General features: G+C 55.2%; 1 protein-coding gene across 1 annotated transcript; it reads right to left on the bottom strand.

Annotated features, from left to right (window-relative positions):
* Positions 1-1,686: 1,686 nt before the first annotated feature.
* On the bottom strand, positions 1,687-7,716 carry AOC1 (amine oxidase copper containing 1). Its single transcript, XM_026479080.3, has 5 exons — positions 7,693-7,716; positions 3,728-5,316; positions 2,846-3,131; positions 2,417-2,549; positions 1,687-2,018 (listed from the first exon to the last, which is right to left on the bottom strand). Exons 2-5 carry the CDS (start codon positions 5,310-5,312, stop codon positions 1,749-1,751), a joined length of 2,274 nt encoding a protein of 757 aa, XP_026334865.2. The 5' UTR covers positions 5,313-5,316; positions 7,693-7,716; the 3' UTR covers positions 1,687-1,748.
* Positions 7,717-15,562: the final 7,846 nt, after the last annotated feature.

Raw genomic sequence — 15,562 nt, 5'->3', positions numbered from 1 at the left:
GGGTAGGAACAGGCAACCAGAACAATGACAGAGGAAAGCAAGGTCACAGTGAAGGTTAGCTAAGGGTGGGCCCCCAAGCCTAGTGGGCGAGCCCATGTAGCTTCCCTTTAGGGGAGACTGCAGCAGATAAGGGAGGTGGGGGGCTGTCCTGGGAGCCCCTCTAAAGCCCAAACCCAAGTCTCAGATTGTCCCACCAGCAGGGTGCATGGCAGGGAGATGAGGGAATGATGGCCACCCCTCCCTCCCACCCCCCCCCATTCGGGAGGATGATAAAGAACAGGAACGGGAGGAGTAGGCCAACTCTTAGGTGGGAACGGCACCAAGTCTTCATTCAGAAGCGTGATGGAGAGGGAAGAGAAAACCAACCACATCTGTGGGCTGATTATTTTCCCCGTGTCTTCTCCTCTTTGGGATCAGAGGAGAAAGTCTGGGGAGGGAGAGGGACCCAGGAGGAAGCAGCCAGCCTTATCCATCAGTTCCATCAATGAGCAACAAGAGTCCCTCCCTTCCTCCCTCCCTTTCTCTTCTAAAATTTAGATTTAAAATTTTCCAAATGGGTAATACATTCTCATGATTAAGAAAGGAAAACAACTCAGCAAAGGAAAGGAGAAGGCGGGTGGTCAGTGCGCTCCCTGGGGCTTGATTTACTTAGAGGACTCCTGCTTCCTCCCCTGTGTCATCCACTTCTCCCCATCACCTACCTTTTGAATGTGTATGTCACCCCCCCACCCCGCCCCAGCTCATATTGCAGTCCTAACACTCAATGTGATCCTATTAGGACTTGGGGCGTTTGGCAGGTGCTTAGGTCAGAAGGATGGAACCGTTGTGAATAGGATCAGTGTTCTTATAAAAGAGACTCCAGAGGGCTCCCTTCCCTTCCACCATGCGAGGACACATCCAGAAATCAGAATCTGCAACCCAGAAGGAGGCCCTCACCCGACCTTGCTGGCACCCTGATCTTGGACTTCCAGCCTCCAGAGCCGTGAGCCGTAGACTTCCGCTGTTCCTAAGGCCCCCAGTCCGTGGGATTTTGTTACAGCAGCCGGACCAGACTAAGATGATGGGCATTAGTTATCTCCTTGCCTGTCTTTCTGGGGTATCTACACCCCAAAGCTCTTCCGCCACCAGTGCAGAGAATGTCCCCGCCCATACAATGACCTGGATTGTGTTGTGTGGCTGTCCGTTGTTTATCTAGACCTGCAGGGTCTCTCTTGTGCATGGACGGCTGGGTTGCCTCCAGACTCTGCGATTGCAGAGTGAATCACTGTGTGCACATGTCTTTCCTGGGTTTGTAGGGAGCCCTCTGGGGTAAAGCCCTGGGATTGGATTAGTGTGTCCAGAGTAGAGGTGTGGGCAGTTTTGCCCGTTTTCTGTAGCGTCCTCCTATGGCCGCACAAATTTGCCTGCCCCTTGGTGACATCCCAGGGTCCCTGCAGACCTGTGAGAGGGAGCTGCCAGTCTGTTTTTTAAAACCAATCTGATAGGTGAATCTAGTATTTCAGGGAGCGTCACTTGCCTTAGTGATGGAGGTCTTTTCTGGGGTGGAGTAGACCAAGGTGGAGGGAGGTCAAGGCCGCCTGCTTTCTCATCTGGGTGCGTCCTACACGCAGGGCCTGCTGCGCGGCCTCCCCCACCGTGCCCTCCCCCCCCAAGAAGCAGCACACGGAGCTGAGCCCTGAGGGCTTTATTGTCCGTCCCTGGGGGGCACCTGGGCTTCTAGGTGGGGTTAGTTGGGAGCAGAGGGTCCTTCACACAGGCCTGTAGGTTCCATTGTAGCTTAAAGGCTCAGGCATCAAGCAGTCCCCCTCCTCCTTCGGGATCCAGTGCTGGATGTAGTTGGGGCCGCTGTCCCGGGGCCACACGATCACGGTGTCTCTGGACGCCAGTGATGGGTCCTCGGGGAAGAAGTTGAAAGGCCGGAGCAGGAAGCCCACGGAGTTCCCGGGTGTGGCTGTGTTAGGGATGTCTTCTGAATGGGGGATGTGCAGGAAGCCTACGGTGACCCAGGCCACCAAGTCCTGTGGGAGACAGCGGCGGGCAAGCACTAAGGAGGCTCAGAGGGGAAGGGTGGGAAACTGCTGAGCTGGGGCTCCATATGGCGAGCTGCGCTCTCCACCCTGGGACCCCACACAGATCTGGTCTTGGGCTAGGGATGGAGGAAGGCAGGGCCAGTACCTTTTCTCTCTCTTTCTCTCTTTTTTTTAAAATTTATTTGAGAGAGTGAGAGAGTACACGCACGAGCTGGGGGTAGGGGCCGAGAGAGAGAGAGAGAGAGAGAGAGAGAATCTCAAGTAGACTCCCCACTGAGCACGGAGCCTGACACGGGGCTCGATCCCACGACCCTGAGATCATGACCTGAGCAGAAATCAAGAGTCAGACACTTAACCAAACTGAGCCCCCAGGGGCCCCCCAGTACCTCGTTTTTGATGTTCTCGTTGTTGTGAAGAAACTCCTCGAAGACCACGGGTGGGTCCCAGGGGTCGTTCTGGTTGTAGATGCTACTGCTGCACGCCTCCGACTCCCGGTACTTGGTCACGGCCAGGGGGTACCTGCCCAGGAGAGGAGCCAGGTGGCTCTGGGTGCCAGGGTGCCTCCCAGCCCTCCCAGAGACATCGGCATGGGAAAGTTACTGTCTTCCCCCACTGTGAGATCATCTCCTGGGGGTCAGCCAGACAGACCAACCGTCCACCGGGGCTCAGGGGCTCCGCACAGCTCTCCCCTCCCCCTCCCCCAACACGGAGCCCCGGGTCTAGAAAACACACACACATTCACGGGCCCAGCTACACCACCACACAGACTCAGACTCTCAAAGACAGACACAGGAGTCCTAGCTCCGCCGCCTTACCTGGCCCAGGTGACTGCCCGCTCCATCTGCCAGCCCACGGGCAGCGCCTGGTCGGCCATGGAGTGGACCTGCAGCCGGTAGCTGCGCTTGTGGCCCCAGCGGTTCTCCTCGGCGCTCGTGAAGAGCAAGTACTTGGGCAGAGTCTGTCCGAAGCGGAAGGCCGCCTGGCGCTCCCGGTGGTAATGCGTCTGCTTCAGGGTTGGCTGCACCAGGTGGTGTCTTGGGCTCCAGGGGTTGGTGATGTTTTCTAGCTTCATCTTCAGGGTCTGGAAGCTATTCTTGGTGCCTGCAGGTGTGCGGGAGGAAGGACAATGAGAACGAAGTCCCCTGACCTGAAATACCCTCATTTCTGTGCCGGGATCTCCATCCCAGACCACACCCAAGAGCAAACCATCAGGAGTGGAGCGGAGAGTCGTTGGGGATAAGCCCTGAGCTAGCTGTAGTGCAGAGGGAAGGAACTAAAGCCAAAAAAAACCAACGGAGGAATTCGAAGACAGCTCCGAGTCAGCCAAAGCCTGTCACGATGCCCCCGCCATGTTTCATGGTGAGATCGTTAACCCAGGAGACAAAGAGTATTGTGGACCACAGTCCTAGGCAGCGACATTTCTTACACTCCTAGGCGTTGTCCCCACCCCCAACCCCACATGTGCACCGTTCTGTCCCATCCCCCTTTAGGGGTCAAGGAGCCCCCCTGCCCGCATCCAGGGCCACAGACATGCTGATCCCTTCCGCTGCTTCTCAGGGACACACAGACATCTAGCACTGCAGTTTGCAGAGAAGCACGCTAGGCTCCTGATTCGGTGCCTCTGGGCACCTCCAGCACCATCTCCCGCTGGAAGGCACACGTTTGCCTGGGAGGGTGGTTCCAAGCCCGAGGCCTACCTGCCACGTCCAGGTCCACGCGGTAGTGCACTAAGTGAGTATGCATGTTGCCGAGCAGGTGCGTGTGCAGGCGGGTCCCATAGCGCAGCCCCTCGGGGGTGTAGAAGGTGGCGTGGACGTAGCCGGTGGCGTGCATCTTGGCCTCCATCACCCCGTTGGGGTAGAAGATGAAGTCCCAGATGTAGTCGTAGTTGTAGACCGTCGATGTGGTCCGTAGCACCAGCACCTGGCCTTGCAGTCCCGCGTAGAAGTTGAAGCCCCCACTGAAGTTGGAGTTGAAGTGTCGCCGAAGGGGCACTCCCGTGGGCATCTCAAAGATGCACAGGGCTCGGGGGTAGCGCACGGGGTCGTCGGCATCGTAGTGGTGGAGGGCATCCAGGAAGGTGGCCGTGTCCGGGCAGTCGATGCCGGGCGCTAACTCGTGCGTGACACTGCCCAGCCCCCAGCCCACGTCGATGTAGTTGGTCTGCATGCCCGCGGGCGTGTGCCCTCCGTACAGCGCCACCGCCTCCTGCACGCTCACCTCATAGGCTATGCGCTCGCAGCCGAAGAGCACGTTGAGGATCTGGAGCCCTGAGGACGAGCGCAGCCTGAAGGAGACGCTCCAGCCGCCGTAGAGCACCGTGTTGCCCTCCAGCCTGTAGCGGCGACCTTGGGGCTGGACCAGGCGGGGGCCGTTCACGGGCACGGGGATGGGGAAGTCCCCGCGTGGCTTGTAGGAGGAGAAGAGGGGCGTTTCCTCTGCGCCTTCCCCGCCCTGGGCCTTGGGGGGTATGTCCTCCAGAATCACCACGTCCACCTGTCCCTCCTTGTACTTCCGGGCCAGCTCTTCCGGGCTCTGGTAGAACTTTCCGTTGTACCAGACCAGCTCCACCGTCCAGTCTTGGGCGTGGGTGCTGCTGTGATCCATGAGGAGCTCCAGCCCCGTGGGGTGCAGGAAGTGGCCTTCTACAAAGCGCTGCAAGATGAACCAGGAGCGGCGCTGGCCGGAGGCCACCCCCCGGGGTGCCACATCCGTGAATGTCAGGCATCGCGAGTGACAGTCTTGGAAGGAGAAGCCTGTGGTGTGAAGAAAAAATTGGTGCAGGGGCTTGGTGGCCTTCTGCAGGGCCTGGCCCAGGAGGGTGTACTCGGCCCCGGTGATGGGCCTGGAGGCCCAGGAGGTGCGGTGCTCCGCCGTGGGGTGCAGCTCTCGCATGTAGTAGGGCCGTGGCAGGGGCCCCACGGCAAACTCGGTGACATTGGGATGCTCCTGGGCTCCGAAGAAGATGACCGCTCGCGCCTCGCGGACGGGAGGCCTTCCACCTTTGTCCAGAAATTTCAGTACGTGTTGCTTCTTGGGCAGCAACATCTCAATGAGGAACACGGAGTTCTTGGCCATGGTGGGAGCTTGGGAGGGCTCGAGCCTCAGCGGTTCCTGTGACCAGAGGAAGCTGCGCACGGCCTTCAGCTCTTGGGCGCTCAGGTCCTCAAACACCCTGGCCTTGCTGTGCAGGGTCTGTGACGGGCACTTGGCCGTGCCCAGCGCCTGCAGCACCAGGACAGCGGCGACGGCCCCACGGAGGGCCAGGGTCTCTGGCCGCATGGCTCTGGAATGCAGTAGCGGAGAGGAACTTAGTTGGTTGATGGGAGGAAGTGGGTTTCCACTAGGCGGGAGCCTTGGATGGCGATGTCCCCTGGCCTGGTGGTTTTCCTAAGGACTCAGCCCCCTCCCTTGGCTGCCCCAGCGGGAGGCAGGCTTCCACGGCAGCTGGGGCCCTAACGCTGTTCAGATCTGGGCTTCCCATCAGTTTTCTAAAAAGATTTTATTTATTCATATGACAGACAGAGAGAGAGAGAGAGCACAAGCAGGGGGAGCGGCAGGTAGAGGGAGGAGCAGATTCCCTGCTGAGCAGGGAGCCCGATGCAGGACTTGATCCAAGGACCCTGGGATCAGGATCTGAGCCGAAGGCAGACGCTTCATGACTGAGCCAGCCAGGCGCCCCCTTCCCATCGATATTAATTCTGCTCTCTCCTTACGGGCCTCCGATAGTCCCGTGGATTTTCTTACCTATACAAACTCATTTTGCCCTTTCCTACGTACTTTCTCAGCACGGCAGAGCCTGGGCTCTTGCCTCCCCACCTTTAGATTATGGGTAAGCCAAATCCAAATACCTCATACTGCTTACTGTGTCATTGAAAATTGACAGCAAAACTTGCATTTTTTAATACAATACTTTTTATGAAGACGTGTTTTGAAATTTAGTGTAAAAGTTCAGAGTCAGCTCCAGAGTCGGGCTGCTTGAGCTCCAGTGCTGGTGCGACCTCCCACCAGGACCGGCTGTGTGACCTCGGGCACGTCGCTCAGACTCTCTGGACCTCCACTTTCTCAACTGCACTGGAACTAACAACCATAGTACCTCCTAGAACTGGTGCAAGAAATTAATGGGACAATAAGGATAACGCGTTTAGAACAATGCCCAGCTTCTAGGAAGCACTCAGGAAACGCTGGCTACTCTCCTTTTTAAAGTCAACTATGAAGATTCAGTCTGTGATGCCAACACATTTAAAAATGTAAACAATGTGAAGTGATTTGACTGTGATTAGGCTGTAGTCCTGTGGCTTTGAGGGTGAGGACGGGGTGGCCAGAGGCTTTTTTGGCCCTTCTGATGGGGCCCTCTGGCTACTTGACCCTCCATACAGGGTGGAACCATCCCAGGCATTTGGGGAGATGCCCTTTCCCTTCCATTTTGGGGGGCTGTGGTCAGGGTCTTTGTATCATTCCCCCTCTCCCCGCAGGGCTGCCAGCGCAGTCCCCTCTGGTTGTCTTGTCTCGTCCACTGGCCCTGGTAGGAAGGCCCGGGGACTCATGGATCTTGTGTTCTCCAGCCTGAAGGGCATGGGGGACACTTAGGGGCTGCTGGGGTGAATCCAGAGCCCGCAAAAGGATATAGGGCGAGCTTGTGTTCTGCCTCCTTAAAAAAAAAAAACAAACCCACAAAGATTTTGCTTTTTAGAGCAGTTCTAGGATCACAGCAAAATTGAGAAGATGCAGAGATTTCCCAAGCACCTCCCACCCCCACTCACACACTGCTCCCCCAAAGTAGGACTTTTGTTACTATCTATGAACCCACACTGACACATCACTGTCACCCGAAGTCCAGAGTCTCCACTAGGGTTTGCTCCTGGTGGTGGACATCTATGGGGTTGCACGAACGTGCCAGGACGTGCATCTATTGTTACAGGACCACACAGAGCAGTTTCTCTGCCCTAAAAATCCTCGGGCTCCCCTGTCCACCTGCTCATCCTTCCCTTCCCTCCCCTCCAACCCCTGGCAGCCACTGATCTTTTTACTGTCTCCATAGTTCTGCCTTTTGCAGAATGTCATACAGTTGGACACACACAGTATGTAGCTCTTCCCAGATTGGTTTCTCCCACTTAGTCATATGCATTTAAGTTCCTCCATGTCTTTTCATGGCCAAGATCCCTGTTTTATAATCTCTTAATTACAAATTTCTTTCTGCTTTGCTAAGGAGGGAGATGTGCAGGAGATCTGTGGTCCTTTTAACCTGAACTTGGCTGTTCCTTTCACTTTTACCTTTCCTAGTACGATCCTCTATTTTGAAGTCCAAGCAGGCAGTGGGTGAGGAGGACGATGGTGATGAAGCCACAGGAGGAGGGAGAACTTTGTGGCCAGTGAGACCACACATGAAACAGGCCCTTCCTCCCCGCTTCGCAACCCCAGCACCCTGAGAATGGCATCCAGGCCCTGGTTTCGCCCTTCCTATCTCGCCCCTGGGCAGTTTATGCCTGCAGCCCAGAGTCCTTCCCTCTGGGTTTCCGCTCCTTGCATTCTGACTCCCCCACCCCCCGCCCCCGCCTCAGTGTCTGTTTCTCCTACCCCTCTCTCCACACCCTTCTTCCCTTGCTCCCCTCCCTCTGGCCCCCCTGCCCACTGGCCCCCGGCACCCCCCAACAGAACGCACCTGTGTGTTCTGCTCTGGGCTCGCCTCTGCTGCCAGCCTTTGTCTCTGACCCCTTGAGCTTTATGGCTCTATCGATCCCGCCCTGGAGGGAGGGACAGGGTGGGGCACAGGCTGACCAAGGAGGGGGACCTACAGCTCAGGGGTTCCCCGGTGGGCAGGGGCATGAGGAGGTGCATGGGGCTCTGGGTGCTGTGGTCTGGGGGGGCTCCTGTTACCCTTTCGAGGTACCCATGTCTGGAAACTCCCCAGCCCTTCACCACTTTAGTGACCAGGGCCCACTTCTGTTTTCCCAAAAAGCATACTGTCCTCGGTCTGATTCCCTCTCATTCCTCCTGCTGCAGGGACATCTTCCCCGAGAGTCGAGTGTCGTCCTCCCTGTTTGGTCGGAGCTGTGCCATGCCGTGATCTGTTAAAGCAGGTGGCAAGTTTCAGAGGTCAGAGATAAACCCGAGGGCACGTTTACTAGCAAGTAGCCTCCCCTGAGACAGATCCAAGGGCAGAGACAGGGGCTGGTACAGATGGACCCCAACATCCACAACAGAGGATCTGACCCAGGTGTAGATGAGTGAACCAGAGATAGAATAGCCAGAGAGAGAGAAGCCACTGAGTTCGTCAGAAGGTCTTGTCAGCCATCTCTAGGGGGAAAGGAGGGAGGAGCTGCTGGGGACAAAATCAGTCAGGATGGCTGGGGCTCTGGCCCAGAGTGGGGAGGGGGGGAAGGGAAGAAGGGAAACCGGGAGATGTTGGGGGGACGGCACTATGTGGCTCAGGGAGACGGTAAGGTAGATGCGAGCAAAGGAAAGAGCTCCTGGTCAGAGAGAAAGAAGAGAATCAGGAATAGTGTGAGGCTTGGAAGAAGATCACCCCCAGATCACCAGGTCTCGATTGCTGGTTCTTTGGTTAGTATATGGCTTTTGTCTTTCTCATCATTATCTCCCTGCTACTGGCGCTGCAAGTCCGTTTGGTATTTAGTGGCAGCTGGATGAAGGAAGGAGAAAACAGTTCATCAACCTGTTACTCTTTTGCAATTCCAGAAGGCCGTTGATGTCTCCAAGGAAGCGGATTAGCTTTAAATGCTAAGATGATGATTTATATAATGACTTCCTGACATCCTTCCTCCTTCATTGGTCTGAAGGGTTGAGACTCGGTTAGTCTCCATTACGGGCTCACCAACTCCATGGAGATTGGAGGATGTTGGACCCAAGGAGAGTTACAGGAACAACTTGACACTGAGAAGTGCAGTCTGTTTCTGTTCCACAAAGGACATCATATCCAAGATAATGGGGTGAGGACAGATCAGGAGAAGATACTTGTGAAGATTAAAAGAGAAAGGAAAACACATAAAGGAGTGAAGCTTGACCCTTAGCTCACACCATCTGCAAAAAGTAACTCAAAATGGATCGAAGACCTCAATGTAAAAGGCCAAACCATGAAACTCTTAGAAGAAAACATGGGAATAAATCTTCTTGACCTTGGGTTTAGAAGGGGCTCTTAGCCATGACTCAAAAGCACAAACAACAGAAGGAAAAAAACAGATAAATTGGACCTCGCCAAAACTATAAACTTTTGTATTTCAAAGGACACCATCAAGAAAGTGAAGACACCCCACCGAATATGAGAAACTTTGCAAATCATGTATCTGATAAAGGACTTGTCTGCAGAACATACAAAGAACCCTTACAACTCAATAATAAAAAGACAACTCAATGAAGAAAAGGGCAAAGGATCTGAGTATGTATATCTCCAAAGAAGAGACACAAATGGCCAAGAAGCACTTGAAAGTGATGCTCACCATTGTGAGTTGTCACGGAAATGCAAATCCAAAATCACGATGAGGTCTGACGTCACACCAGCTAGAGCAGCTGGAATCAACAAGTCGGAAAGCAAGTGTCAGGGAGGGTGCGGAGAAATCAGAACGCTCACACGCTGCTGGTGGGCACGTAAGTGGAGCAGAGGCTGTGGGCAACAGTCTGGCACAGCCTCCAGCAATTCAACGCAGGGCTGCCGTCTGATCCAGCCACGCCCCTGCTAGGTAACGACCCAGGAGAAATGAAAACATGCCTCCGCACAGAAACCTGTAACAATTGTTCAGCACACACTTACTCCTTGTAGCCAGAAGTGGAAACAACCCAGAGGTCCATCACCTGATGAATGGATACACCGTGGAATGTTGTCTGGCATTAAAACAGAGTGAAGTACTGATTCATGCTACAGTGTGGATGAACCTTAAAATCATTCTCCAGGGGCACCTGGGGGGCTCAGTCAGTTGAACGTCTGCCTTCGGCTCAGGTCATGATCTCAGGGTCCTGGGATTGAGCCCCACATCGGGCTCCCTGCTCAGCGGGGACCCCGCTTCTCCCTCTGCCCCTTCCCCTGCTTGTGCTCTCTCTCTCTCGAATGAATAAATAAAATCTTTAAAAAAGACATTCTGCTAACTGAAAGAAGCCAGTTAGAAAAGACTACCTATTATACGATTCCATTTAAATTAAATGCCCAGAATAGACTGATCTACGGAGGCAGAAAGGAGATTAGTGGTCGCCTAGGGCTGGGGGCCGGGTGGGAGTCATAGCTAATGGACACGGAGTTTCTTTTTGAGGGGATGACAAGGTTCTAAATTTGTCGGTGGGAAGGGTTGCTCATTTCTGTGAATACACTAAAGTCCACTGATCATTCACTTTCTGGGTGAATGGTATGTGAATAACTCCAGAGTTTTGTTTTGTTTTCTTTTTTTTTTTAAGTGAGAAGGACTATATCTAGAACACAGAAGGAAAGCCTATAAATCAGCCAGGAAGAAGAAGCAATCCCACTGGAAACATGAGCAAAGAATCTCAAGGCCACTTATGAAGAGGAAACCAAAAGGGCCCGAGAGCACAGGAGAAGATGCTCCAACGTGGTGGCCATTAGAACGATGCAATTATTCTACCATATCTCATTTTACAACCATCGCCTGCAGAAACGAGAAAGCTGGATGATACCCAGTGCTGGCCTCGATGCGGTGAGACGGGAAGCTCAAGCCGAGCTTGCGGGGAGTTACGCCGAAGACCTGGCCATCCGCAGGGCCAGCCCCGTATGTGGGCCCTGAGCCAGTCGCACGCCCCAGAGGACGGAGTAATGCTGCTTCGGTGTATATGCCAGAGAGACTCTCACGCAGATGCCCCAGGAGGGCCGCAGACACGCACCGTGATGGAGCTGGGGAGCCGGAGGCCGCCTGGGGGTCCATCACCGGGCCGGGGGCCAGCGAGTGGCGGGCAGTGCGCACTGTGGGGTACTGTCCAGCTGGTGGGTGTCCACACAGCAACCCCCTGGGGTGGGTCTTAAGAATGTAGGAAGAGACAGGACGAATGATACGGCTTGATACCATGATATAAATCAAAACAGCAGCACCCAAAGCCACCTGGCACATTTTCAGGAACAGATACAAAAAAATAAAGGATATACACTAGTGCATGAGAATTGTTGCCGGGGGAGGGTGGGAACACACGCGTGCACACACACACACACACGAGCACATGTATGCATGCCTATGTTTGCACCCATGTACATACAGACACCTTCGTGCACCCGAATGTGGATGCGTACATGGTAAGAGAGACCGAGAGGCCTCGTCTGGCCAGTGATGATTAGGTCCACGCACTGAGGCACATGCTTAATTCTGCATATATAACAGAAGGGTCTGAGAAGAAAGGTGGGAGGCTGCAGGTTATCACCCCAGAGTGGAGACGGCTCAGGTGTGGGACCCACAGCAGGTCTCCCGCAGGGGAGGAAGGACAGGGAGGGCGAGGAGTAGCTTTGCATGCAGGCAGGGAGGTGGGACACCCAAGCACGGATCTCACTTTTTATTTAAAGGAGCACCTAAAATGCACATTGAGACAGCAGTAATATGACAAGGTAGCCCAGAATAAGTGGGCCATGGGTTGTCCTGCCGGATTTGGAAAGAGATGCCGCTCAGGACTGCAAGCCTCTCGAGGTCTGGGGCTCTGTCTCCTCTGCACCACGTTCCCAGGGCCGCCACAGCCGAGCACCGCACTCTGGGGGGCTTACAACTACAGAATACTTTTTTCTTACAGTTGCGAAGGCCGGCTGTCTGAAATCAAGGTGTGGGCTGGGGCAGGGCTCCCTCTGAAGGGCCTGGGGGAGCCCTGGCCTCTTCCAGCTTCTCGTGTTGGCGTCAGTCCTTGGCTGGTACACGTATCACCCGTCTCTGCCCCTGTGGTCCCATGATACTCTCTGTGTGTCTGTGTGTACCCCCTCTTCTACAGAAAGATACCAGTTACCGAATTAAGGGCCCACCCTATTTCATTTTAACTAATTACATCCGTGGTGACCCGATTTCCAAATAAGGTCAGTCTGAGGTTCCGGGGAGGACGTGAAATTTGGGGGACACGATTCAACCCAGCACAGCCTCTTTGCACACCCCACCTTGTGGATGCGAGTCAACAGCTGGCGAGTGAATTCAGCCCTGAGCTCTGGGCTGCCGACCTGCAGCCTCACCGAGAAGAGCCCACGTGGAGGAGGAGGGGGCGCTGGGCAGAGGGCAGGTAGGAGCAGAGCCGCAGGGCTGAGACGGATAGTGTGTTCCCGAGACCCTGAGCACGGTGGGGGTTCCAGGGGGAGTAGGGCGCTGTGCCCGGGAAGGCGGAGGGGGCGATGTCCGGGAGGGCGTGGACAGGCTGAGGCCACGCTGTGAGCTCCTAAAGAAACATGGGGATGGGGGTGAGGGGCTGAGGGAGTGCTGTGGACACTGCCGGGAAAGACGTGCCTTTAGGAATGACCCCAAGGAAACGGAGACCTAGAGAACCCTTGGGGGCAGAAGTGCTGAGTGAGCCATTGGTTTTGACTGGGGTGGGAAAACAGAGGTGTGAACTTCTGGAATTCAGGCTTATTGCTTTGCTACCAGCTCTTTTCCCGAGCTCGCCGTGCTCTGTGTCCGGCTGCTGGTCCCTCCCTGTTGAGGGTGACCTTGATTTCTGAAGTAAGTCTCTCTCTTCTTGGGGTTAATGATTGGTCGCTGTTACAGATAACACTTGGGCAAAGACTGTCTCTTAAGTTCTGGGCCTCCTGCCTCTCTTAAAGGGGCAGGACTTTGGGGATGATGCTGTAGGGACAAAAAGTCCAGTCTGGTGGGGAGGGGCGGCGAAGTACCCAGTGCCCCGGGTCGGTAGGCCAGAGATCACAGCTCACACTTTTCCCATCGCTAAATCTTGGTATTTTGATTCCAGACAGTCACAACACAGCCGAGATCAATGGAGACGGTCTAGAGAGGGGGATTGTTTCCGCAGGAAAGCCAGAGCTCCGCGGGGGCCTGCATCCCTGGGCTCTGCTCCCTGAATGCGGCAGCACCCCCCCGCCCCCAGCTGTGACAACCAAAAATGCCTTCGGACATTGGCAAATACGGGCTTACGTGCTTCACCGCGCTTCGCTGTATTGCCCTTTGCAGACGTTGCTTGTGTCACATACTCAAGCTTTGCGGCAACCCTGCCTCCAGCCTGTGTGTCGGCGCCGTTTTTTTCTGACAGCATTTGCTCACTTTATGTTTCTAGGTGAGATTTTGGTAATTCTCACAGTATTTCCAATGTTTTCATTGTTATTATATGTGCTACGGTGATCGGTGATCTTGGATGTCACTGCTGTAATTGTTTTGGGGAGCCACGAACTGCACCCACATGAGACGGTGGGTGTGATGGAGAAATGTCACGTGTGTTCTGACTTCTCCAGCCACCGGCCGTTCCCCCATCTCTCTCCAGCCTCCCCAGTCCTCAGGACACAACACTATTGAAATCAGGCCAGTTAATAACTACAACGACCTCTAATTGTTGAGTGAAAGGAAGAGTCTCAGCTATCTCCCTTTATTTATTTATTTTTTAAAATATTTATTTATTTATTCGTCAGAGAGCGAGTCTGTGAGCATGGAGGGAGGGGCAGGGGGAGAAGGAGAGAGATCATCTCAAGCAGACTCCCCACTGATCGCAGAACCCGATGCGGGGCTCGATCTCACGACCCTACCATGGTGACCTGAGCCCAAATCAAGAATCGGATGCTTAACTCACTGAGCCACCCCGGCGCCCACATCTCTCACTTTAAATGAAAAACTAGAAATGAGTAAGCCTCAGTGCCCGGACTCTCCTCGGTTCTAGGACGGCTGAGAGGTGAGGACCTGCAGAAGGAACGTCTGAAGCTGGCAGAGGCCGCGTCAGGAGGCTCAAGGAAAGACGCCGTCCCCGTAACACAGGAGCGCAAGGTGAAGCAGCAAGCTTTCCAGAAGCTCCAGCTAGGATCACTGATGAAGGTGGCCGCACTAAACCACAGACTGTCCGCGCAGACGAGACAGCCTGCTCTTGGAGGAGACGCCAGCGAGGACTTTCGCAGCCGGAGAGGAGAAGGCAGCGCCTGGCTTCAAGCTTCAAAGGACAGGCGGACCCTCCTGTGAGGGGCTAACGCGCCTGGTGACCTGAGGCGGAAGCCGGTGCTCGGTGACCTTCTGAAAACCTTAGCGTGCTTAAGACTGATGCTAAGTGCCCTCCGTCTGTGCTCTAGAAACCCAACAACTAAGACACAGCCAGAGGGCAGAACCAGGCGTGGAGCCCAAAGAGGGCACGGAGCTGCTGCAGAGTCCGGACCGAACGTGAGCGGACGAGGAGCCGCTGCTTCGGGCCGCGCCAAGCAAGGGGCTTCCCGGATGCGGCTTGTCCTGGCGGAGACGCCGAGACGATGCTTGAAACGACCACCGAGGATCGAGAAGGTGACCGCAGCTCAGCTGACGAGGCAGCGGCAGGGCTCAGGAGGACGGACTCCGATTCTGAAGGCAGTTCTGCTGTGGGTAAAATGCCACCCGGCAGCACCGGCCGCAGCAGAGAAACCGTGACGGACGAGCCGTCGAGGCGGCGAACCGCACGCCTGTCTTACGAACCTGCACGGCCGCGCCGGCCTCCAGCACCCAGCACCCTGATGGGTCGGCAGCGCCCCCCAGACCCTCCAGCTGCGGCAGGACTGACTCGCCGAAAGCTCGGATGGCAGTTAGCACATTCTAGCAATAAAGTATCGTTCAATGAAGGCATGTCCGTTGTCGTTTTAGACACAATGCTATTGCACAGCTCACAGACCCAGCGTCGTGTGCACGGAACATCCATGCACCGGGAAACCAACACATTCCTTGGACCTGCTTTACTGCAGTATTAGCTTTACTGCAGTGGTCTAGAACCGACCCCGCAACATCTCCCAGGCGCACCTGTGTCTCCTGGGGAACAAAAACGCCCTCCTGCAGAGAACCACTGGCCTGTGTTAAACCCTCCTGATTTGTACCCAAAGAGGGAAGCCTCCACCCCCACCCCGACTCTCACCTAGATCTCCCAGTCTGTCTTCCACCTTTTGTGAGAACACCTTCCTCTCGTTCTTGGTACAGCCCTGATTTCCCAGGCACCTCCCGCTCCCGCAGTCCAGCCTCGGAACCATGCCAGGCTGGGGGGACAGGGGGCTCTCCTGGCCTCTGCCCCTTTGCTCCCTTGCCTGAAAGCCTCTCTCTCTTCCTTCACTTACCCAGCACCACAGCCCCTCCCTTGACCTGTCCTCCACGCTCCAGGCAGCTATGATTTCCCTTTGCACCCAGGGCCCGGGTCCGGCTCCCGCGCTTCATTCTCCTGCCTCTTGGCCGCTCTCTGGCCACAGGCTCACCTCCTCTACCAGCTCCTTGAGGTCAGGGACTCGAGCAGGCATCCTCAAATCTTCAAATATACAGAAACCAGTCCAGTGGCTGGCATACCGTGGGCACTCCTGTTTTGTTTTCAGAGGGAATGAATGGACGGACCCTGTGCATCAGGCAGATGGAAGAGACGTTAGAAACGCAGACGTCAGAAGAGTGTTGAGTTGCTGTTGG

This window comes from Ursus arctos, unplaced genomic scaffold (genome assembly GCF_023065955.2).
Source record: "Ursus arctos isolate Adak ecotype North America unplaced genomic scaffold, UrsArc2.0 scaffold_3, whole genome shotgun sequence".
Lineage (NCBI taxonomy): Eukaryota > Metazoa > Chordata > Mammalia > Carnivora > Ursidae > Ursus > Ursus arctos.
The sequence above is the reverse complement of the archived record's forward strand: the minus strand, read 5'-3'. Positions and strand labels throughout refer to the sequence as shown.

Bases quoted from the DNA above. Each gene is read 5' to 3' on its own strand.
- AOC1 (XM_026479080.3), bottom strand. From the start codon at position 5,312: ATGCGGCCAGAGACCCTGGCCCTCCGTGGGGCCGTCGCCGCTGTCCTG. The intron at 3,132-3,727 runs GTAGGCCTCGGG...GCACACCTGCAG, and splicing joins CGTGGACCTGGACGTGGCAG to GCACCAAGAATAGCTTCCAG. The intron at 2,019-2,416 runs GTACTGGGGGGC...TGTCTCCCACAG, and splicing joins ACGAGAACATCAAAAACGAG to GACTTGGTGGCCTGGGTCAC.